The sequence below is a fragment of the Clarias gariepinus genome, chromosome 9 (assembly GCF_024256425.1).
Source record: "Clarias gariepinus isolate MV-2021 ecotype Netherlands chromosome 9, CGAR_prim_01v2, whole genome shotgun sequence".
Classification (NCBI taxonomy): domain Eukaryota; kingdom Metazoa; phylum Chordata; class Actinopteri; order Siluriformes; family Clariidae; genus Clarias; species Clarias gariepinus.
In genome coordinates, this window is record NC_071108.1 from 20,429,491 (window position 1) to 20,455,749 (window position 26,259).

At 38.0% G+C, this 26,259-nt stretch overlaps 1 protein-coding gene across 3 annotated transcripts in view; it reads right to left on the bottom strand.

Annotated features, from left to right (window-relative positions):
* Positions 1–16,169: 16,169 nt before the first annotated feature.
* Positions 16,170–26,259, bottom strand: part of naif1 (nuclear apoptosis inducing factor 1) — a 46,499-nt gene continuing 36,409 nt past the window's right edge. The window contains exons 2-3 of one of the 3 annotated variants that reach the window (XM_053504853.1): positions 25,634–25,681; positions 16,170–18,333 (exon numbers count right to left, since the gene is read on the bottom strand). In XM_053504853.1, the coding sequence (XP_053360828.1) occupies positions 17,861–18,333; positions 25,634–25,681 (521 nt within the window). In that variant the 3' untranslated portion in view covers positions 16,170–17,860. Of the gene's footprint in view, positions 18,337–25,633; positions 25,685–26,259 lie in introns of all 3 variants that reach the window. The other 2 variants (XM_053504852.1, XM_053504851.1) reach the window with 2 other exon arrangements.

Below are 26,259 nucleotides of genomic sequence, written 5' to 3' on the forward strand. Positions count from 1 at the left end.
TGTGTACCTTTAAAGAAAAGAATAGCCATCGCACTGTGGAAGTTTGCAACCGGTACTGAGTACAGAAGTGTTAGACATCTTTTTGGTGTAAGCATAACAACTGTGTGTCGGTGTGTTCAGGAGTTCTGTGCAGGAGCAGAAACCCTGTTGGTCCCAGAGCTAATTCATTATCCAGATCAGGAAAAGTTGAAAAGAAATGGCTGCCTACATTGAGAACAGATGGGGGCTCCCACACTGTATTGGTTCTATTGATGGATCACACATCCCCATCATAGCACCAGAGGAATATCACTGTGACTATTTCGACCGTAAAGGCTGGCACTCCACCATCCTTCAAGGTGTTGTGGATGGAAAGGGACTTTTCTGGAATGTTTTCACAGGACTGCCTGGAAGCCTGCATGATACTCGGGTTTTGAGACTGTCAACACTGTGGGAGTTGGCAAGCCGTGGAAACCACATACCAGCTAACACCAGAAACATAGGTGGGGTGACTGCTGGCTACTACATTCGAGACTCTGCCTATCCCCTGCAGAACTGGCTCTTAAAACCATTCATTGACACTGGACACCTGACAGCAGAACAGCAGGTCTACAACATGAAAATCTGCAGAGCACGCGTAGTTGTTGAAAATGCCTTCGGTCGATTAAAAGGAAGATGGCGATGTATTATGAAAAGAAATGACTGTGCTGTCAACCTTGTGAAGTCCATGGTGCTGACATGTTGTGCTCTACATAACCTTTGTGAAAGTCATGGTGAGGCCTATGAGAATGCTTGGGATTTACCCCCAGCAGCAGAGACTGTGGTGGCAGTGCCACAGGCTGTAGAGGAGGAGGGCAGGGATGTCCGTGCAGGTCTGATGTGTTACTTGAGTAGCTAACTATTCACGTAGCATGTTCTGTAAAGTGTATTATCAATAAATTTTTAAACACCATTTCAAACTTTACAATGTATTCCTTGTTTTTTTTTTGGTTTGTATTGTGGCGGCATTAACCATTTGTCTTTATCAGGAGGTACTTTACCTGCTCATACAATAATAAATCTTTAATATAGTCTTGGGCTACACGTATTTGATCAGATTGTTTTTATTGAAGCACAACACAATTTTACAGGTAAAAATATGACCAGAAAACACTAAAAATCTACAAAGTGCAAAAAGTAAAAATATAAATAGTGCAAATATAAACTGTAAACTTTAAACAGTGTGCACAACGGACATACAACAGACAAGCAGAACAAAATAAATTTTAACGTTAACAGAAGAAACTGTTAACAGTGTGCAGACATGTAGTGCAAACATTATCAAAAAACAAACACAAAAACAAACACCTATGGCATTAGTCAGCAAGAGAGTTCTATTCTCGTCGACCACTCATTGCCTGGACAAGCATCCCCATAACATTGAGGAATGCTTGATTGAAAGCAGCCGTCTGAGAGTGTTCCTCTGCCCTCAAGGCCGCTTCCTGATCCCTCGCTTGTTTGGCCTCTTCCAGTGCCATCTGCAAGTGGCGCTCCCTCTGGGCACGGTTCAGCTCCTGCTGCTCAATGTCTGCCACCTGCATCTCTCTTAATGCAGCAAGATGTTCCTGATGGTGCAGGCTCTGTTTCCTCTTGCTTGGACCAAAGCGTAGAAAATTGGAGTGAAAATGGGAGAAATTATTTTTGAAATTCATTTGATTTTACTCAATTACATTTACAGTATCTATGGTATTGTATAGTATTATTATTTATGCTATTATAGTATTTATGGTAAGCAACAGTAATTTATGAGACACGGTATATAAGGATATACAGTGGTGTGAAAAACTATTTGCCCCCTTCCTGATTTCTTATTCTTTTGCATGTTTGTCACACAAAATGTTTCTGATCATCAAACACATTTAACTATTAGTCGATGATAACACAAGTAAACACAAAATGCAGTTTTTAAATGATGGTTTTTATTATTTAGGGAGAAAAAAAATCCAAACCTACATGGCCCTGTGTGAAAAAGTAATTGCCCCCTGAACCTAATAACTGGTTGGGCCACCCTTAGCAGCAATAACTGCAATCAAGCGTTTGCGATAACTTGCAACGAGTCTTTTACAGCGCTCTGGAGGAATTTTGGCCCACTCATCTTTGCAGAATTGTTGTAATTCAGCTTTATTTGAGGGTTTTTTAGCATGAACCGCCTTTTTAAGGTCATGCCACAACATCTCAATAGGATTCAGGTCAGGACTTTGACTAGGCCACTCCAAAGACTTTATTTTGTTTTTCTTCAGCCATTCAGAGGTGGATTTGCTGGTGTGTTTTGGGTCATTGTCCTGCTGCAGCACCCAAGATCGCTTCAGCTTGAGTTGACGAACAGATGCTGCAGAACATTCTCCTTCAGGATTTTTGGGTAGACAGTAGAATTCATGGTTCCATCTATCACAGCAAGCCTTCCAGGTCCTGAAGCAGCAAAACAACCCCAGACCATCACACTACCACCACCATATTTTACTGTTGGTATGATGTTCTTTTTCTGAAATGCTGTGTTACTTTTACGCCAGATGTAATGGGACACACACCTTCCAAAAAGTTCAACTTTTGTCTCGTCGGTCCACAAGGTATTTTCCCAAAAGTCTTGGCAATCATTGAGATGTTTTTTAGCAAAATTGAGACGAGCCTTAATGTTCTTTTTGCTTAAAAGTGGTTTGCGCCTTGGAAATCTGCCATGCAGGCCGTTTTTGCCCAGTCTCTTTCTTATGGTGGAGTCGTGAACACTGACCTTAATTGAGGCAAGTGAGGCCTGCAGTTCTTTAGATGTTGTCCTAGGGTCTTTTGTGGCCTCTCGGATGAGTTGTCTCTGCGCTCTTGGGGTAATTTTGGTCAGCCGGCCACTCCTGGGAAGGTTCACCACTGTTCCATGTTTTTGCCATTTGTGGATAATGGCTCTCACTCTGGTTCACTGGAGTCCCAAAGCTTTAGAAATGGCTTTATAACCTTTACCAGACTGATAGATCTCAATTATTTTTGTTCTCATTTGTTCCTGATTTTCTTTGGATCTTGGCATGATGTCTAGCTTTTGAGGTGCTTTTGGTGTACTTTTCTGTGTCAGGTAGCTCCTATTTAAGTGATTTCTTGATTGAAACAGGTGTGGCAGTAATCAGGCCTGGGGGTGACTACAGAAATTGAACTCAGGTGTGATAAACCACAGTTAGGTTATTTTTTTAACAAGGGTGGTAATCACTTTTTCACACAGGGCCATGTAGATTTGGAGTTTTTTTTCTCCCTTAATAACGTAAACCTTCATTTAAAAACTGCATTTTGTGTTCAATTAAGTTATCTTTGACTAATAGTTAACGGTTTTTGATGATCAGAAACATTTTGTGTGACAGACATGCAAAAGAATAAGAAATCAGGAAGGGGAAAATAGTTTTTCACACCACTGTATATCCTATATTGTGATATCCTATTTGTACATATTATGATATATGAAGTATCAAATGTGTACTATACCCGTTAACACACACTGCGGTGTAGTCGTGCAGCTGGAGGCCGATGGTGTTGACGGGCGTGGTGGAGAAGCTGCTAGCACCCCTTGGGAAAAGGAGTCGTCGTCGTTGCATGTAGAAAGTGCAAGTGAATCGATCGTGGACAATGAGTCTAAAACGCAAAGTTTGTCCAATCAGTTGGGAATGCACAAATTACTGCAACACAACAACAACAAAAAAACCATGATCATCATGAACAATAGCACTACCACTGATACATGTTAGCTACTAGGAGTTTGTGCTTCATTAGGCCTTAATTTCACAGTCAAATTGTGATATAAAATAAGAATCGACGGTCAATAAAACCAGTAAAGTTAGGATTTCAAGCGTTATAAAAACACAACGTACCATCCTCGATCGTGTTTTCCAACAACAATGGCGTGGCCGAGTCCAGGGCACCCTCCCTTCCATTGCTTGTTGGTCTGCCTCCGTAGATTGCGTCCATTTGGTCGAACCGCTTCCACGACCGCCTGTTTGAACCACTCCGGCTGTTGTGGTCCTTTATACTTCTGTAGTCGCTCTTAATTTTTTTAAACTTGTCCCTACACTGTTTGTAAATCCGATGTTAGCCGTGTGAGGCCAAGAGCTTAGCGACCTCCTGAAAAACTTTTTCATTCCACGTCACCCCATCAAGCTCTCGCTGAAACGAGAGGAACGTCTGTACTTCCTCAATAGACCATAAAATATGGTAGTAATTTCTATGTGATTTCACTTACTTTTAGGTACCCATTGGAACATAATAGTCATTTTCTGTAGTCAATTTGAGAAGTGCTTGCCTAGGAATCCAAGCTATACATAGGATGGGGAATCGTACGTTTAAAAGCTAACCATATACGGCCTCCTGGAATGTGCTTGCCCAGGAAGGTGAGGTATACATAGAACGGGGGAATTTAAAGAAACCCAGGTGTTGTGGAACATCACTGTATACTGAATACTCCATTGTATCAGAGGGTATTTAAACGAAAAGCGTTCAGAGTTCCGTGTGACACTGCAGTCTCCCCCGGCCGTTATTGCATGATAAATAAAGATCGTTATCTTCTGAAAACCAAAGCCTGAGTCTTCAATTAATTTCCACGACATCTTGGCGCTGCGAGCAGGGTGGAAAAGGGGCAAAGGTGACTGATCAGCATGGGCTTCCTTGGCTTGGCTCCTACTTAGTTTGTGTTGTTCGCTGGGATCACCCGTGTTGGTAAGAATGCCTTTAAAGACCTCTCCAAATTAAGAATGCATGCATCAGCTTACAGTACTAACTGTTATACTGATAGTAATTTGATAAATTAAGCATTGCATTGGTCTGTTATGTTGTCAAGAGGGCTTTGATAGATGGCAGCATGACAAGGCAAGTATGAGAGAGCGCATTTGAGCATCTATTTGTGTTTGTGTCTATTTGTGGCTCTGTATTAATCTGTACCCATTGTCAAGAGGGCCTTGATGGATGGCAATGGGGAAGAAGCAGTTAATAAGGAATTGCGCTTAATTAGTTATACTGCTTGTGTAAGGGTACACAGCAGCTAAATATTTATAAATAACGTTTTATGAGGAACGTACAGATGTATGTCGATAATGTGTAGCCACCGAAAAATTATTGTATGAGGCTGGTGGTGAAATTTTATATAGATATCTTTTTATGAGCAATATACAGATGTATATGAATTTATAATAATATCTAAGTATGAGGAGCACCGCTGTGTGCCATAAAGTTAAAGGCAATTGCTATTGGTTGTGTCTAATTGATGTTGTGTTGGTCTAAAACTGTCTGAATGCAAGGGAGCTCTTTGTGTGCCTGTGAGAGAGAGAGAGAGAGAGAGAGAGAGAGAGAGAGAGAGAGTCTGGTTTAGTGATATTATAAGCTGTGTCCAGTGAACAGGGCTTGACCCCTGAGCAGAGGGGGGACAGCTGCTGCCAGACCGGAGACGCCTGTGTGTATGAAGGCCTTATTAAAAATTAATAATATATAAATAAAAATAGTAAATAAATAAATGAATAAATAAAAATTAAATAAAATAAATGAAAAAAGAAAAAGAAAAGTAAAAATAATAAAGAAAATAATAAAGAAATAAAGGAATCAAGAAAGTAATGAGCCCTTATTAGAATATAAGAGAGACAAGTATGGATAAATTAGCCCTATTTTCTAGAGAAAACAGGGAGAAAGTATTAAGTTTAAATATATAAATAAAGAAATACAGTGGAGTTGTCACTGTTCTATGAATAAAGAAATATTGTGAAGTTGTCACAGTTAACATCAGAAGGTGCCATGCGTCCAGACTCCAATTTGTAAGTTTGGGTTCCTTTTGTGTTTCTTCGGTTCTAAACTTCATTTCTTAGAATGCACCTCGGTCAGGTGAGCGCTCACCTGAGCTGAGGTATTATCAGTCGATTATAAATAACATTGTGTTCTAGTTGTTGGGTATCTGTTGTGTTTAAGTGTTTGTTAGTTAATTAGTTGTTGAATTTTCTCTGTGTCTGTCTGGTTCATGCCATTTCCATTGTTCCTATGCCATTCAATTAGGCTACTTAAACTGATTGAATGATATGCTTCATGTTTTAGGTTGTTCTAGTGTCATATTCTCTTTGTTTCTGGATATAGTCTGTTCTGGTTAGCTCTTATAAGTTATGGTTAGCTCTTATGCTTAATATTTTATGTTTCTCTCCTAGTCTTGTTAGCTCATGTTATATTTAGGTTCTTGTGTAGGTTAAGCTCCTTATTTAGTTCAGCTCCTGGTTGGTTTAGCTCGGGTTACGTTAGCTTCTGGTTGCTCATGTTCTGTTTCCTTTATTAAAAGACTTTTCCAAAGCATTCACCTCTGCACATATACCTTATCTAAACCCCACACATAGCACTGTGTGACAGGAGTGGTGAATGTGTCTGAACCAATATTAATACTGTGGCATTAATCGGTTATAAATAAAAGTAGTCACTCTGTTTAAAAATAGACTGTACTGGCTGGCAAGTCCTATAGTGAAATATTGTATATTAGAGGGTGGTTATCATTGTTAAGTTTTGTTAAGAAAGGAAGATAAATCTGTGATTATACAATATTGTATGCTGTAAGTAAATTTAGTCACCAAGTAAGTGCATAATCAGAAAATAAAGCAAGAATATCTAAGTTGTGGTGACATAGACTATCAAGCATAATGGCAGCCTCCCAGGTGAATACATTAGTATTGAGGCATTCGTTGCATGGAAATAACATAACTAAGATTGCAAATAAAGGGCAAAAGAGAACTAAAGAGATAATTACAAAATGGCCAAAGGAGGGAGCATTTGATGTGCCAGTGTGTGGATAAAGAAAATGTGGAAAAATTATAAGACGGCGGCAAAAGAAAAAATGTGTCCAAGGAAGGTTAAAGAGATAGCAGGAGTGAGAAGTCCTAGCTCTGTTTAAGAAATAAGGAGAGGAGTTGATACAGAAGAAAGAGAAAGGATAGGAAAATGGATAGAGAAGAAAGCACACTGTTAGATTGTTATGAGGAGATAAGGGCAGATCTACAGAAAGTAAAAAAGGTATGAGAAGCAAGTGAAGAGAGGTTAGTCAAGGGCACTATAACACCCAGACAAGTAAGAAGTAAAATGGATACAACACTAAGGAATCGGCATAGATCTTTGTACAGTGGAGAGGATGATGGTGAAAAGGATTTGTCATTTAATATGGGCAGTGGGAAACAGGGAAGGAATACTGGGAGACTTAGGCACCTAGCTCCACAATTTCCAATTTAAATTAAAGGTGCACAGAGATATTATGTACCGTGGGCAACTCAAGATCTCGAGGGACTTGCCAACTGCCTCCCTAACATTCACGAAGGGGCAGGGAAATGGATTAAGGTCTTAGAAGAGGAGACCTTAGGCAAGCTTCTTTCGGGGGGAACTATGAATGCAAAGACTAAAAACCCAAAACTGTACATTCAGAAAAGGTGGAGCAAGAAACTGAAAAGTGATCCTGTAGGAAATGCCATGCCTCAACTGATGAAAAGTAAACTGGAAGATGTGGTCGGCTTAATCTCTAAATCATACAAGAAGTTCTGTGATCACGTCTTTCATGCTGTTGAACAAAATAGAAGACAAGCAGAAGTTAAGAACTAAAGAACATGAACTGTACAGAAAACTGACTCAGTTATGGCTCGAGGAGCTAATGAAGAAAAATAAAGGAAAAGTCCAAGTTACTCTGGTAACAAAAGAAGCAGGGCAAATGTCTGTGAGAGGCCCAAACCCTTTACTGATGATCCAGCCAGCAACAGTCACAGCAACGGCAGCATTAGCGGCACTTCCCAAGCTCACGCCAGATGCCTGAACCTGACACTCATTCGAACTTTGCCCCCGGAGTATGTTGGGGGTGTGGACAGGCTGGACATAACCAATACATTTGCCTAACACATCCAGGGCCCAGCCCTCGAGGGGTGTGATGGGAGGGGAGTTGCAACAACCCCCTCGAGATCAAGTTCAAGGCCAATAAACCCATAGGGGGGGATCCAAAACAGGGGTGTTAGGGGTGCCCAGAGAGTGCTACAGGGGAGAATCAGTTAGCTAGTTTAATAACTAATGCTGAACAAGAACCCATGTTACACATTGAGGTAGATGGGAAAAATACACCCATGTTAGTTGAAACAGGAGCAGTTTATACCTGCTTAAATTTAAGAGATGCCCGCTCAAGTCCGTCTACAATTAACAATAAGTGTAACCAAATCTGTATTAGGCTTGAGTCAGACACCAGTTAATTAATTAAGCAGAGATGCATTATGTAAATTAGGACTTCAAATATGGTGTTCTCTTAAAGGTGTACTGTAGGTTGACCTGAAAAGTATTAAAATCAAATGGCAATGGCAGAACCACAAGTAAATGTGTATTGGATAGGGGAGCTAGAGAGGGAGTTAAGTCAAATAATTAATAAGTGGGGAAGATTCATTAAATCACAAATCCTGAAGGTACTCACTGTGGCTTTTCACTGCACAATGATGTATGACTTAACTAAGGATACTGACTTAGAACGAACATGGCAGGAAGAAACAAAAGAGCACAAGGTTAAATTAGTTACACTGTACATCATCATCGGTCGACAAGGAGCAGCAATCAGTGTACATAGGTGATTTTGGGAAGAGGTGGTTTAATGTAACTGATTCTGGTCCTCAGGTGACATTATATGTAGGACAAAATGACAAGATCAAAGGACTTAGAACCAAGGATGAAGGAAGCTAAAGAAGTCCAGTGGAAGTCAACCATAAACCTGTTGATTTTCATTCTGCAGATGAAAACCTGCATCAAAATCTTGTGTGGTAATAACTTGATTGGTATTCCTTAGAAGGTTGTAGTCAGCCACAAATCACAAACATAAATGGCATCAGCATCCGAGGTAGTTGAGACCGTTGAAGATGAATTGTTTAGGGAAATGAAGAGTCAGATCCCACCTGATTTATAGTCTCGCTATGATACAGATGTAGACCTAATTAAATCAGCCAGCCCGGTTCAAGAACAACTTAAACCATATGTAAAACTGCCCAGAATAAGATAATATCCTTTGCACCCTGAAACAGAAGCTGGCATAAAACATTCTATTAAAGGCCTGGTAAAAGCATCGGTACTAGAAGAAACAACCATATGCTGTACTACTCCAATTTTCCCGGTTATCAAGCCAGGTAAAAATAAATGGCGTTTTGTGCATAATTTGTAAGCAATTAATAGTATAATAGAGGATTATCCAGCAGATGTTCCAGATCCACACACTGCTAACCAATGTCCCACCCGAAGCCAAATATTTTACTGTAATTTATCTTTGTTCAGCCTTCTTCAGTATTCCAGTGGCAGAAGAGAGTAGATATTTATTTGCATTTACATATGCTGGTAAACATTATATGTACCAAAAATGCCACGGAGGTTCAAACACTCACTGCATATATTTCATCAGGTTTCAAAAAAGCTGATTTAGCAGATTTAATGATAGAAGGTAACCTTCTCTAGTTTATGGATGATTGCTTAATATGCTCGTCATCATTAGAAACATGCCATAGGGATTTCATTCAAGAGACTCAGTAAGTTAGCAAAAGGAGGTCATAAAGTGTCTAAAGCTTAACTACAACTTAACTTAAGTTAAATATTTAGGGCGGCTAATTTCACATGGTACAATAGCCATAGCGCATACTCAATTAGAAGGAATAAGTAAAGCACCATTGCCACAAACAGTAAAACAGTTGATCACCTCTCTAGGCTTAATAGGCTTCAATATGCAGTAAAACAGTAATGAGAAAAGAAGAACTGCAAGATTGTGCTCCAGTTAAGTGGAACACAAACACGGTTAGCATTTGAATCACTCAAAAAGAAAAGTAGACAGCACCAATTTAGGTATACCTGATTATACCAAAATGTTCAATTTGTATGTGGCTAACTGAGCTGATGGATATGCCTCAGCTGTGTTGATGCCGGAAACCTGCAGTGGAAGGAGAAAACACCCCCTAGTCTACTACAGCACTAAGCTAGATAATGAAGCGCAAGGTTACCCACCATTCCATCAGCAGGAACTTGCAGCAGTACATTATGCATATGACAAAGCATCTACATTGACTATGGGTTACCCAGTAACCATTTATACACATAATAAGGTTGTAAAATTAATAGAACAAGGGAAATTTGTTCTTACTCAAACTCGCATTCTAGCATATTCTTCATTGCTTACATATGCCCGACTATAAAAAGATGTGACACAGTTAACCCTGCTGAATTAATTTCTTTAGCCTATGAAGGAGTGTCTCATGATTGTGTGGCAAATTCATTAGCATTTACTAGGTTACGATCTGATCTTGAGTCTAAACCGATAATGGAAGCAGAAGTCACTTACTTTGTCGATGGTTCTAGTTTTAGAGACCATGGAGGAAGTCACACAGAATATGCAGTAATAAGGAAAGATGGAGAAAACTTCTAACCCATCTTATCTTAGCATACTTCACAACCATGTTCTGCTCAGTTACAGCCTATCCGCATGGGGTAGGTCATCTGTTTAGAGCAGTGTGAACGTAAGGATGGGTTAAAAGGAGTGACAGAACTCTCATTTATCATGTTGAACAACCAAGTAACCTAATGTCTGTTAGGATGCTACCAAGACGGTTATTATGTCACTAAAGGTAACAACACACCGTAGCAGACTTAGAATCAAAGCAAGCATCAAAGTGTCAACTGGCAGTGCAGGTGCCAATAGTCCTTAGGACCGCAGCCTAAGTTGGAGGATGCACAAGGTATTTGGTGTTTACATGAAAGTCTGATCATAGCACCCACAGCACGGTTAAACATATTTAGTTTCAGATGTTCGTGGATTTGACCATTGTGCTATAGAAAAGGTTGTGAGAAAAATCAAGCTGTATGCTATATATGATGAGTGTCTAGCTTCATGTAGGATATGTGCTAAGCATAATGTCAAAAAGGAACAGCGACATCCGTTGGTCATATACCGGTACCAGAAGGACCTTTTAAGCACTTGGTTATGGATTAGATGGAAATAATAATGTATGCTCGAGGCAAAAGGTACATGCCTGTAATAATAGACAGATTAGTAGATGGGTAGAAGCAATGCCTTCTGCAGATGAAGGGGCCGGAACAGTTATCAAATTCCTCACAAGGGAAGTGATGCCTAGGTTTGGAATTCCGTCAAAAATCAGTTCAGATAATAGATCAGCGTTCATTCAGAAAACTGTTAACATCAGTTGAGAATAAAACAAAGTTTTGGATGTGTCTATCATTCACAGTCCCAGGGTATGGTAGAAAGAATAAACGGCACTCTCAAAGTCAAGCTTAACAATATTTGTGCTAGTACAAACCTTCACTGGGTTAATATATTACGTCTTGCATTAGTGAGCTATCACATGCAAATCAACAGAAATACATACTTAACCCCGCATGAAATGCTAACGGGTCGACTCATGCCTGTGCAATTCTGTAAAGGGCCATATAAAGACCCACCGCTCAAACAATTGCAATTGAAACTCAGATTATATATGATGAAACTAACTGCCATATATAAAGCAATCTATGTGCAGGAAAAGAACAAAGAGGCGGAGGAAGGAAAAGACACTCCAGGTCCCATCACTCTAGGAGACCAGGTCTATCAGTGAGTGTTTAGGAGGAAGTGGCACAGGGCCAGGAGGCAGGGGCCCTACGAAGTTCTGGCAGCCACTCCAACCACGATTCAAATGAAAGGCAAAACCACGTGGTATCCCTTGAACCATTACACAAGAGCCCTCAAAACATGTACCGGAAAAGAAGGAAAAAGAGAGGGGAACCTAACATCCTATAGCAGCAAAGTGCAAAGAAATTAAATCCTAATTGGAAAAATAACCAACTATTGGCACAAGTTGGATATCAAATTGCGCATTGTTAAACACTCCACTACTCCAAATTAAGTATGAGAATCTGCTTGAAAGCAGCATCCGCTTCTCATACAGATGAGACTGACTGAAGGACTTTGACCAGTATTTCCCCTGACTTACCCGACATGATAAACAGTTGTACAGATTATATGTGACAATGACTCATGTCCACTATGTGGTATAAATACACACGTACACACACAAACAAATAACACATGAAATCGCGTAAAACCAAATGAAACTATGGCAAAAATATATAAGCAGTGAAAAATACAGTAGTATCCTGTAGGTGATTCCTGTCTTGATAACAGGCGCCAACCCTCTGGAACTGTTTAGTTCTATTAGTATTGTTTTCAGGTGTGAATGTTTATTCAGGGATTTAATCTGTCTCTGCTGCCGCATCTATTCACCGTAGTAATAAGTGATTAATGTCCCATCAGATCTTTGATGGGGAAAGTTATGCTGGTTAAATGACTAAAGAAATACTGATCCGTATGGACAGATATTTGTTCCAGATATTATGCGTTATTAATCGATTTGTTAAAAAAACCATCAGCGAAAACATCAAAAATATAACGAAAACAAACCCAAGCAGAAGTTAAATTTTAAGCTTTACTTTGCAGCAAAATATAGATAAGAGAGATAGATAAAATACACAATAATGTAAAACTGTACATAGCCCGCATTTGTATTTCGTACCTACAACGACTGGTATAGATAAATTACAGATGTTACCGTGTCTTTAAGTATTATTAAGGATGTCGTGAAAAATATTGCAATAAGTAGTTTTATTATTTAATTAATTAAAAATAGCATAAGCATCATGAGTTGTGTATTAAATGATTTAAATCTGTTTTATTAATCGTTTTTTTGACGTAAGTTATGTTATATATATTAAATATAGTATACGGCTGCTTGGACACTGCAGTTAACTGAAGCAGTCAATGCTCCATCTGGCGGAATTATACAGCATTGCAACCATCTTTTTAAAAAGCGCATGGGGGCGTTTATGGGGCGGGGCATCGTTAACTACGTCATCGCGGGGGATCACATTCCGTGCACGGATCGATCATGGTCCTGTCACGGTCCTGTTATGGACCCGTCATGCTCCAGGCGGCTGGTTGACGTGGCTTCCACTGTAAACTTAAACAAAAAAAAAAAAGAAAAGAACCCGAAGATACAAGCACATCACCTCTATTTTATTCACACTTCATTGGCTTCCTGTAAAATTTTCCAACAATTTAACATACTAGCATTGGCGTATAAAGCATTAAATGATCTCGCGCTGCAGTATCTGACTGCTAGTGTCTTATGATCTGCCACGCCTACTTTGATTAAAACGGTGCTGTCCTCGGCTGATGATGACAGCTGTTTTCTGAGAACTTGTTCCTACAGTCTACCTAAGACTAATAATGAACTTGACTCCATTTTAACCTAAACACATCTCCTGTTATACTGAACTTCCAGTCTCACAAAGTATGATGCAGATCAATACCTGCTATCCATTTCACCCAAATGAGCATGGGTTCTGTGGTGGATTTTTTTATTCTCCCCACATCGAAGTTGCCCTAATTCAAAATATTAAACAACTACTGTAACTTTAGTAAAAGAAATCAAAGAAAGACTCCGGACTCTGTGCAGATCTAGATGAAGTAAGGACCAAGTTTTATTGCAGCAACAAAACAAAGTGAGCCAGCCTTGAAAATGCTCAGGACGTGACTCTGAGCATCGCTATGAAACAGACTGATTTGAATGTGATATAGGTGCCTCTTTTATACAATTTCAAAGGGGCGGAGCACTCACCTAGCCCCCTCCTTTGTACAATTTTTTTATTTCTTATTAAAAAATATTTTACCCAATAAAATAAAATTTTCTACACTACGTCATATACCTCGTCATCTGACTCCACCTCCTACTGATATTATTTTCTATTATAACTTATTTTTCGTATGAATAGATTTCCATTATCTTTTTACTTTTCTTGTTCAACTTAAAAAATTATGGGGTGGCGCTTACGTCTACTATAAATTCTTGGTGCTTCCGGTTTACTCTACAGTTTAAGACACAGGCCATGGGTAAGCATCTTCTTCACATTACTTTAACTATTTGTCTTATTTTATCAATTTTGTTGTATTTACGTGTTTTATTTTGTTTTCTATAGCTAATCGCATCTGCAGGAATGATCACTACGTCCCTCCAAACGACTCGGACAGCCAGAGCAGTCCGGTTCACAGCCCTACTGACTACACTCCTACTGAACCTGTCATGGACTGGGCCTCGGTGAGTTTTGCTGAGGGTGAGCCTGAGCCATCTGGATCGCTATTGCAGTTTCTAGAGGAGACAGGGCTTGCTTTTTTTAAGAAGGATGACTCCAAACCTAAAAGGAGGTCAGATACTTGAATTTTATGCATTTCATTATGCTATTGATGCTTACTCAGGCGCCCTATGTTTTGTACTTTTATTTTGGGCCTTAAACTTTGTATTTTTATATTTCTTACTATGTAGATGCACATACTATTTTATTTTTGTGTCTACTCTTATTAAACCTATTATTCATAAACCTGGGTGTGTGTCTTTTTGGCTATTTGTCTGTGTCTCTTTGATTTGATATATTGCACGTGAATCCAATGCCTGTTACATCACAGTAAGGTCTGCTGAGCTTGAGCGTGTCTAGGTTACTATGACATCATGTGCATCTCATATCTAAGATGGCTGCAAGTCTAAGGTTTTTGGATACATACTGATGATGTCCTTGTTACTGTGACATCACATTGTCCTTGCCTTAACTCTGTTATCCTCACCTCACCTCTATAAGTCTAAGTTAATGCTGCATGCACAAGTATATTTAATTAAAATATGCTTACAGTTCCCTGTTGTGTCTGGTTCCTCTCAGATTTCCTATTACCATTTCAGGGAGTTTTTCCTTGCCACTGTCGCCGTCGTCCTCGGCTTGCACATCAAGGACAGTCTTTTGATTCATACACATTCACATTTCATACAAACTTAAATTATTCTTTTGATTGTGTAAAGCTGCATGGCGACAATGTCAATTGTTAAAAGCGCTAAACAAATAAAATTGAATTGAATTAACAATACCACTGACCGTGTTTTGTTTCGTAAAATGTTGTATTCTTCGCAAAGGTTGAGGGACTACATAAACACAACAAATCTTTGTTGTGTAGTAACCGCTTTGTAACCAGGTATCTTGTGTTCATGTCTCGGCAATGCCACTAATATAATTTACAATTATTAGTCTACATATTTCTTTAGCATTCCTTTTTCTTATGCCACATTTTTACAGTGCATATTCAGTCATTTATTTCACTGCAGTTCTTAATTTTGTAGCATTCTTATAGGGTTTATCTTGAAATAAATAAGCTTGTTCTTCTAAATAAAACTCCTTTCACTGTAATGTCACTGTAACTATCTAAATAAATTGCATGTGAAATTTGTTTAAATGCTTATAAAGCTGTTTATCCGCAAGTTATTAGCTGTAATAAAAAAACTTATCTTATAACCGTATGTGTTATGATCTTAATGGTGGAGCAGCAGTTTTTATGGGTATAGGTGTTCTTGAGAACAAGGCGCCATTTAATGGTGGCACCCTGCAAATAAATAAATGAGGACTTAATGTCTAAATGTAAAATCTAGACACGTCTTTTTGGGAATAGAAAGAGTGGCTCACGGCACCTCATACCATTCAATGGGCGCTGAGCTGGGAGAGGCTGTTTTAAGTGACTTTACCCTAGTACTACACTAAAACAGAATTAAAAATGGTCCAATTTTAAACTATTTTTAGCAGCTTTAGTCTTGTTCAGGCCAGTATTAATATAACCATATCAATTGAAATCAGGTAACTTCTTTATCACTTATACCATACATCCCACCCAACTTAAATCAGCAAGAAAAAAATCACTAAGATGAAAATGAGGTGACAAGCCCTTTAAATTTTCTCCTTATTTATTGACATATAATGTCAGAGGCCCATCTGATTTAGTGGAAGCTCATTCTTACATGCAAAACTCATTCATAAATGGGAGATAAAAAAAAAAATGTAAGGAAAAAGAAAAAAATATATAATATATATATATATATATATATATATATATAATCACTCAAAGAACCCATTCACCTGAGAAGTAGTGATTCTAAAGTTTTTGGAGCCAAAGGACTTTATTAAACTGTTAAAAAAAAAAAAAAATATATATATATATATATATATATATATATATATATATATATATATATGGTAATAATAATAACAATAATAATAATAATAATAAATAATAATAATGATAAAATAATCAATCATGGAGCACCTCAGTACAGCTTGATTTCATGAACATCTTGTTACAACCCACTTAAATTAAGCAGTCATAAGGCTAACACACTTTAAATGCTCAATAATTATTTTTTTTATAGTTGTATTTTGTGATTTGTATTTTTACCACTGAAAAAAAAATACAATAAAATAGAATAATCATTGTCCCCCTGGCTATGTTCTAGGACTCCACTCTGAAAATCAAAGATATACTGGATATTGTCATAGAAGAACGCACAGTGCATCCGGAAAGTATTTACAGCGTTTTTTTCTTCTTCACATTTTGCTATGTGACAGCCTTATTTGAAATGGATTAAATTCATTATTACAAACAATACTTCTTAATGACAATGTGAAAGAAGTTTGTTTGTAATCTTTGCAAATGTATTAGTAATTAAAAACGGAGAAAAAAAATCACAATGTACATAAGTAATAACAGCCTCTGCCATGACACTCAAAATTAAGCCACTGATCACCCTTGAGTTTCTAAACTCGCTTGGAGTCTACCTGTGGTAAATTTAGTTGAATGGACATTATTTCGAAAAACAAAAAAAACTAAAAAAAAAAAACATCTGTCTATATAAGGTCCCACATTTAACAGTGCATGTCAGAGCAAAACCAAGCCATGAAATCTAAGGAATTGTTTATAGACCTCCGAGACAGGATTGTATAGAGGCACAGATCTGGGGAGAGGTACAGACAAATCTCTGCAGCACTGAAAGTCCAGAGAAGCGCAGTGGCCTTCATCATCCATAAATGGACTAAGTTAGGAATCACCAGGACTCTTTCTAGAGTGGGACACCTGGCCAAAGTGAGCGATCGGGGAGAAGGGTCTTAGTCAAAGAGCTCCAAAAGAGCTTCAGTGTTTCTCTGTGGAGACGGGAGAACCTTTAAGAAAAAAAAAACCTTTGCATTATATAGCAGCATCATATTTAAAAAGGTGTTGAACAAAATTTGTTGCCTTTTACTGAAAAGCGGCTTCCGTCTGGCCACTCTACCATGCAGGTCTAATTGATGGAGTGCTGCAGTGATGGTTGTTTTGGAAGGTTCTCCTCTCCACAGAGAAACACTGGAGTTGCAGAGTGACCATCAAGTTCTTGGTCACCTTCCTGACTAAGGCCCTTCTCCCCCAGTCAATCACTTTGGCCAAGCGGCCTGCTCCAGGAAGAGTCCCGGTGGTTCCAAACCTATTCCATTTATGGAGATGGAGGCTACTGTGCTCATCTGGACCGTCAATGCTTGTGCTCTGACATGCACTGTTAACTGTGGGACATTATATAAACAGGTGTGTGTCTTTCCAAATCATGTCCAATCAACTGAATTTACTACAGGTGGACTAAAATCGATTCATAAAAACATCTCAAGGATGATCAGTAGAAAGAGGATGCACCTGAGATCAATTTTGAGTGTCATGGCAAAGGCTGTAAATACTTATGTACATGTGATTTTTATTTCTTTTTTTTTAATACATTTGCGAAGATTGCAAACAAACTTCTTTCACATTGTCATTATGGAGTATTGTTTTCAGAATTTTAAAATAATGAATGTAATACATTTTAAATAAGGCTGTAACATGAAAAAATGTGAAAAAGTGCCAGATTGTAGGACAATATCAAGGATATTTGAAAAACACATACATACAACCACATCACATTCTCTCTAAAATACAACAAATGCAAGTCTATTGTCCATCTTCCACCTGCTGTGGAATGTTTACCACCCCCTCACTAGTATCTATACCTCCTGTTATATTAGCATTGTTAGCATTTTGCAGGAACTTCCTTAAGTCCTTTAAAGCAGGCTTGAACATCTGAATGAGGGCAAGAAGGGTGGCCTGTGTACCTTCCAGGGCTTGTGCTTGTCTCTCCTGGGCACAGGCTTGTGCCTCCTGTGAACGACGGATCATCTGCAGCAGGTCATTCTGGTTTTCCAAGTGCTGGGCAATTTCACGCACATGCATGTTGGTGACACGTTGCTCCTGCAACAGCTTGGCAGAGTTCAATGCAATGCGGCTCTTCAACTCCTGTGGCTTTATTGAGCACTCAGCCTGTGCTGCCAAAACCTCCACAGGGGCTTCAGTTGTAACTGTGACGGGCGTCTCTGTTGTGCAGTATTCTACCATGCCCTCCTCCAGAGTGTGGTATGCAGTCTCAGCTACTGTATCACACACACAACCTTATTAGACATTTTCTGGAATTTTTGCAAGAAGAATAAAATAAAAAAATTCACATAAAAATTCACCATTTTTCCTTCAGTTTTGCTTGGTTAAATCAAATAACCAGTGGCAACAAAAATACAGCTTGACATAGACAGTACTTTAACTAGTGATGCATATACACAGCTCAGACATAATATTAATTTTACTGACAAGTGACATGAATAACACTGTCAAGATGTAGGATATATGAGGCAGCAAATGACAAGGACTTTAACAATAGCCAAATTTTGATGGTTAGATGACTGGGCCAGAACATCTGCAAATCAGCAGCTCTTCTGTAGTTTTCCTAGTTTGGTCTGATCTAGAGAGAAGTTTTTTAAAGTATTCCCCTCTGAATAATTAAAACTTAGAAAATATATCTATGTGCCTACTTTATAAATATATTTTTTTCCAAAACTGCACAAAGGTTACATAATTTTCCCTCAATCAACAAATGGCAAAATACAAATGTGACATATCAGACAAAATATTTTAATAGGAGCACCATTGTCTACCATTGTTATTGCACTTTTTGGGCCCAAAAACCTCTTGCATTCTATGCAGGTTGCATGGAGGGGCATGGAACAGTCTCTCCTATAGCCTGGGAATGGCTTGCTTTTAATTTCTTGAGAGATCAGTACGATGGTTTTCCCAAAACCCCATTTTTTATGATTCAGACTACATGGCTGTATCTCCATGGGTGTATTTTGTGCACACCCCCATGGAACTAATATTAAAATCCAGTGTCAAACCTCTTTGTTCCCTCAGCTCTAGCTTGCTGAGTTTTTCTGGTCCGACTGAAAAAAACGAGACACAATGTTGATTGGCTCAAAAATGTCTGGAAAAGATCATGTCAATTCAAAATAGTTTATTCCTTCTAAACTGCTTCATTTAAAATCAAATTAATTCTAAAGTGCAGACACAGCAAAGCCAAAGACCATTTCTCCTTCAATTGTTGTCACGCTTTAACCTTCATCCAATTCTCTAAAAAAAATTATGCTGTAGCACTAATGGTTCCTAAGATATCCATCCGGAAAGCAGCACAGTTACTTTCTATGCAAGAGTTTAGGCTACGTTCTGTGTGCGAGTCAAGCAAAGACAGCCATCGCTTAGACAACCAGGCTAAACCATACGCCACACACACTTACACTTTCATGTGCATAAATACAATGAAACTAGCTTACATAAACGACGGCGTATAGATGCAACCAAGTTTTGTCAGTAATAATTGTTGAACAGGAGAATGATTTGTCCGGCTGCTCTTTCTTTATTTATTTTTTTATACCCATTCTTTTTATATCTATACAGTATTTATTTAATTTTATTCTATTTTGTGTTTTGTTTTTTTATGGCATTCATTGGGGAATTCCAAAAAAAAGAATTTCATTTCACATGTTTCTTTACAGTGCATATGACATTAAAACTATTAAACATTTGCTCCAGAGTGCCCATGCTCATGTGTTGTGTATATTTATGCCTTCCTTAGTTTAGTCCTTATCAAGAAAATGTTTATAAACATTTTGACATAGCCTTTTTTTATTTATCTTTACATTTTTTTATTTAACTATAACTTTATATTTATATATACACAGTGAGGTCAATAAGTATTTGATCACCCTGTGATTTTACAAGTTCTCTTACTTAGAAATCATGGAGGGGTCTACAGTTTTCAGCATAGATGCATTTCCACTGTGAGAGACAGAATCTAAAAAGAAAAATCCGAAAATCACATTTTATGATTTTTTTTTTTGCAATTTATTTGTGAATTACTGTGTCAAATAAGTATTTGATCACTTGCTTATCAGCCAGATTTCTGACCTCAAAGACAGTTATTTTGCTTTTAAATAGTCCATATGCTTCTTACAAAAACCACCAATCCTTGGTTGTCCTGGCTGTGTGCTTTGAGTCATTGTCATGTTGGAAGCCCCAGCCACAACCCATCTTTAAAGTGTCCCAATTATGCCATTTTAAAGGTTGCTAATATTGCTTAATGAGTCTCTTAAAACAGGTTTACATGTATGTAAGGTCAAAAAACACTTTAGTTTTCTTCAAAAATAGATTTAATTTTAACCCCATTTCTAAATGATTCGTAAACGACTCGTGTGAAGCAGTTCGAAGATTCAGTCTGTCTAAACCCCTCCTTTCTGTGAGCCTGTAATTGGTCAGATGGCACGGTGATTTATGATTGGTCTACCGCTACAGCGTGTGTTGGAAAACGAAACGCCCATGACCATAACTGAACGACGGCTCTGGATTTTCTCTGTCAATACATAGAAAAGATGGCATCGGTTTTAGCGTGTAACAACCAGCTTTTATATATACCAGAATTTTATTTTAACTGTGGCTATAAAAATCTGGAGGTCTTTTATCTTTGTGTCGGTGTTGCGTTAAAGGGGTCATCCAGCCCCATTTTTCATTAAATGTTAATATGATTCTTTAGGGTCCTAATGAAAAGTTTGTAATATACTATAATTAAAAATTCTCAATGGTTGTGTAAAAAAAACAGTACTTTTACCTGGTAAAAACTAGCACTGTTCTCAGCAACCTGTTTCAGTACATGCTCCTTTAAATGCTTGTGATCTCTGCTGAGCCCGCCCCCCAGTTCTGTGGGGCGTGTCTTCACAACACACGTGGGGTATAGCCACGGGAGTGTAGTACAGTGCGGGCAATGGTTTGGACTGCATTACCCACAAAGCATTGCCCACAATGCAGTGCGGGCAATGCTTTGTGGGTAATGCAGTCCAAACTGAAAAACGCTGGAATATAGAGCCTGAGCCTGTTTTCTCAAGTATTTTTTAGTTTGATTTAAGTACGGAACCCACCCGGAAGTTTGTAATATCGCCTGACAACGCAGAAATTAAAAGAATGGACATGCATCGACTCGATTTGTCTTTCTCATCACTGCATGGGCATGAATTAACTGCCTGTAACGCTGCCGCGAGCAACAACAACAAAATGCGGAAAAGCTTACCGAGAGAGATACGAACGCGATGTGTTTACTGATGTGTTTACATGACTTCTTAATCTTCGACAGACACCGTTATAAACCATCTAGCGTTACAAAGGTAAGCCTAATATAGTTTTCCGACTATGTACACAGTTTGCAACTTGACAATCACCTTAATGCATTCTTTATTATAAACGAGCGATTAGGAATTATACAGTATAGAGACGGATGTACATAGAGAAGACTACATAACCATGTTCTATGAGAGTAAAGTTAAGTTAACTTAAGTTAACTTACACTCCGCATTAATCGTAAATATTAGAATAGGCGAATTTCAAAGATTCATAGAAAAAGAAATTACACTCACCGAGGCTGGTGATGATGAAGCAGGAACACGAAGCGTTAGTATAGATCTATTTTTTAGGATCAGCTTCCCAAGAAAACCTGCTTTTTCAACTATAGCAGGAGCGGCCTCTGTCAGTGTGGCATCACATCGACAGGCATTTGAGATTGGCCTGATTTCAGAAGGGGCATGTTATTTTAATAAATGAAAAATAAATCACTGGGCAGCTCTTTATCATTGTAGAGTGGTTGTGTACACACTCTCCTAACACCCCTTTAAAAGGCTGATGAGCAAAAAGGACAAACACAAACGTTTGCTTTATAAGTAGATAAAGCAAACGTGTATTATACAAAACTCTTCTTCTTTGTCTTTCGGCTGTTCCCTTTCAGGGGTTACCACAGCGAATCATCTGCCTCCATCTAACCCTATCCTCTGCATCCTCTCCTCTCACAACTAACTTCATGTCCTCTCTCACTGCATCCATAAATCTCCTCTTTGGTCTTCCTCTCGACCTCCTGCCTGGCAGTTCTAACCTCAGCATCCTTTTACCGATATATTTACCATTGCTCAATCTGGCCTCTCGGACTTTATCTCCAAAACATCTAACATGGGTTGTCCCTCTGATGAACTCATTCTTGATCCTATCCATCCTTGTCACTCCCAAGGAGAACCTCAACATCTTCAGCTCTGCTACGTCTAACTCTGCCCCCTGTCTTTTCTTCAGTGCCACTGTCTCTAAACCATAGAGCATCGCTGGTCTCACCACTGTCCTGTACACCTTTCCTTTCATTTTCGCTAATACTCTTTTATCGCACAACACACCTGCAACTTTTCTCCACCCATTCCAACCTGCCTGTACCCGCCTCTTCACACACACACACACACACACACACACACACACACACACACACGTAATACCCCATGTATCTACTTAGACATGGCTGATTGTGGGGTGCACAGGTGTCTTTATGACAGCTAACAACCTCAAACAGGTGCTACTAATTTAGAATTATGAGCAAAGTGTAGCTGGACTATTTAAAAGCAAATAACAGGTCTTTGGGGGTCAGAAATCTGGCTGATAAGCAAGTAATCAAATACTTATTTGACACAGTAATTCACAAACTCTCTTCACAGAGGACTTCTGGAGCATCGGGTTCTTGGTCACCTCCCTGACTAAGGTTTGTGCTCTGACATGAACTGTCAACTGTATTATATAGACAGGTGTGTGCCTTTTCAAATCATGTCCATTCACCTGAATTTACCACAGGTGGACTCCAATTAAGCTGCAGAAACATCTTAAGGATGATCAGGGGAAACAGGATGCTCCTGAGCTTAATTTTGAGCTTCATGGCAAAGGCTGTGAATTAGGGCTGAAACGATTCCTCAGGTAATCCGATTACAAAAAATGATCGAGGCAAAATCTTCTGCCTTAAAGCTTCTTTTAATTAATTTTAAAAACTTGCATTATGTTTTTGTGCAGTTATTTGTTGACAGTAGGCTTTTAACAAATTGCGCTTCTGGATGCAAGCCGCCAGTAAACACCAAACGAAGAAAAAGTGGAAGGGTTAATTTGAGGGAGCGTTCTGGCGTAAGCTACAAAATGAAAAAGAGCGAAAAAAATATCAGCGAGCCAAGAGATGAATAAACCAGCAAGAGAAAATGACAGAAATTGTCAGTTAAGGCTTATGTTATGCCTAAACTGTAAATTTAGAAACTTTTAGTTCTGAAAGTTAAGTTGCACAACTTAATGTTTTTGTATAATTATTTATTTTAATGATTGCCTTAGTTTTTTTTTTTATATTTTTTTTTAGTTTTTGCATCTAAGAAAAGGCTTTAAAAATAATGTATGGCACTGTAATGCACTTAATACATCTCAGTTAACTTTATACCCCTATCTCACCTACGAGGTTTCTCATGGTGGCCGGAAGTACAGTTTATCATGATTCACCGCGAGTTTTGACCTTGCAGATCTTCGCAAAATGTTGGTGGGCAATCGCAGCGGCTCATGGCACCCAACACCGCTTCTCACCGTGAGTCAAAGCGCATAGGTGAGATAGAGGTATAAGCTATTTCTTGTGAATAACGACAATGTTTATTTTTGATAAAATGTTGTATGCATTTAAAAAATAAGTTTTTCCTAAAAAGAAAACCAATTAATCTTTGTTTCTCTTACATATATTTTACATTGCTGTGTAATTGCGCAAAAGTAATTAAGTCAGTTTATCAGATTACTCGATTAATTGATAAATTTTTTGTTAGAATACTCAATTACTAAAATATTCTATAGCTACAGCCCTACTGTGAATACTTGTGCAAAGTACATGTGCTTTCTCAATTTTTTTTTTTTTCAAAAGTAAACTTTTTTCATGTCATGAAAAATTAATTTAATCAATTTTAGAATAAGGTTGTGACAAAACAAAATGTGGAAAAAGTGAGGCGCTGTGAATACTTTCTGGCTGCTCTGTAGCAATTTGCCCTTTTGAATTGCCCCTTTTTTGCCAAGCAAAAAAAAAGTTTATTTAGGACTAGTTATTAATTTTACAAAAATAATAATAACAACTGAAATTCTAAATATTATTATTAGAATATTATATTAAATATATTTAATTCTAAATATTTATAAGAAATAAATTATAACCTATTATTTGTGGTAAAACTTAAACCTACTATATTTTATGTTATTATACAGTGGAACCTTTCGAGTTACTTTGTCTACAAATGTGTTGCAAAACAAGCAATTTTTTTTCCATTAAATTCCTACTTAACAGAGTGAGGTCTTGACATGTGTGTAGTATGCATGCACTTTGTTAGCAGAGGGTCACGTGATTTTAGCTGAGTGATGGTTTTTCTCTCTTTCTCTCGAGCTATGGGATTGTAAGCAATTGTCTCCCATGCTTAGTCTCAGTTGTATAGTCAACATCCGTGCACACGGGTACTGTTTACTATAACATTTTATTTTGTGTATAAGTGTAGTACGGGTTAATTTGTTTTAGTTTACCTTTACATTTTGTATTAACTATTTTTTATATTAATATTCTGCGGGTTGTGGAACAACCCAAATCTGAGTTTTCATTATTTCTTATGGGGAAATTTACTTTGATATGCAAGTGGTTTGATATACAAGCACACTTTCGGGACGGATTATGCTCGCAATACAAGGTTTAACTGTATTATATTTTTATCAACTTAAAATCATCTCTTTTTACATACCCTAATTTGTCATTTGATTTGTCAATGATCAATGTTGCTGTTTGTGTAATAGTGAAATTCTTGGTTGTGCTTATTTAACCATAATTAGATAGAATAATCAGGATAATTCAAAAGCAAGACTGCTGACGCTGTTATAGCAGTACAATATACTGATTTAATTAATGAATAAAAATACTACTATAAGCAAAATACATTACATATTTGGAGGATCTATTTAAGTTTAAAGGAGAAACTTTAAAGGAGAAACTGCAGGTCACCTTCAAGCCCCTTCATGGCTACATCTGTATGCCAATTAAATAAGCAATATTAAGGGTATGCTTTTGTACTGAATATCGGCACAGCTGTGATGCATTTGTAGGCATGGATGTGCTGACTGAATAAAAATCACTGCCATGGTGATATTCACCTCCAGTACAACAGTATGACCTTAAGTTGTGATATTGCATTTATAAGACAGTTCCACAAAACAAATGCCATTCGTTAGTAACAGATTAGCCTTTGGTTGTAACTAACTAATGTACAAAATTACCCGTCCCACAGTGGAATAGTGGTATTCAGTGTGATCCTTCAAAGAAAAACCACTAATTCATCCATGCGTCTATGGTTCTTTCTTCTGAACACAGACATTATTTTGTAATGCCTTTATGTAATTTCAAAAGTAATTTCAAATTATTAATTCTCACTTTCATACGACAGCAAAGTTTTTAATTTAGTCTGTGACTTTTCAAAATATTTTCTGAAGGACTAAAAGGCTTACCTTCTAAGGTTTTCATTTCACAGGCAGTACCAGGTGTCGGCTGTATACCTGCTGAACAAAGTAAAATGGTATAAGGCTCCTGCAGGATTTTAACCTGCTTATTATATATGCTGAATATTAACAGAAAATGGTTTACTTTTATTAAATGTTGTTAAATATTTTGTTGCTTATATTGACGGCCACCCAAGTATATTTGCAGATCTGTAGGGAAGAATAATGCCATTGGTGATCTGATAACTAGTAGGGGACAATCCACCACTCTCACACTAGCAGAATAAGCAGGTACAGACCTGGCCATTAAGAACGCGCGTGTTTTCCCGTGAGATGCCACAATTGGCGCGCAGCGTGCCACTTGCCGCAAGCAAAATTTGGTAATTTAAATAAATGTGTTGTGCTTCACTGAATATCCGCCAGATGGGGCATGGAAGGACTTTATCTAAAAGCCAGACCGAGTATAACAAAGAATTGTGTATAATTACTTAGCATAAAACAATATTGTTTCCAATGCTGAAGCAAACATGAATTGAATTTTGTTTTACAATAATTCTTTCATGAATAATGAATGTGTGTATATGTGCTTCATATTATTTTCATGAAAATGAAATGAGATGCCCAAATTCCCTAAC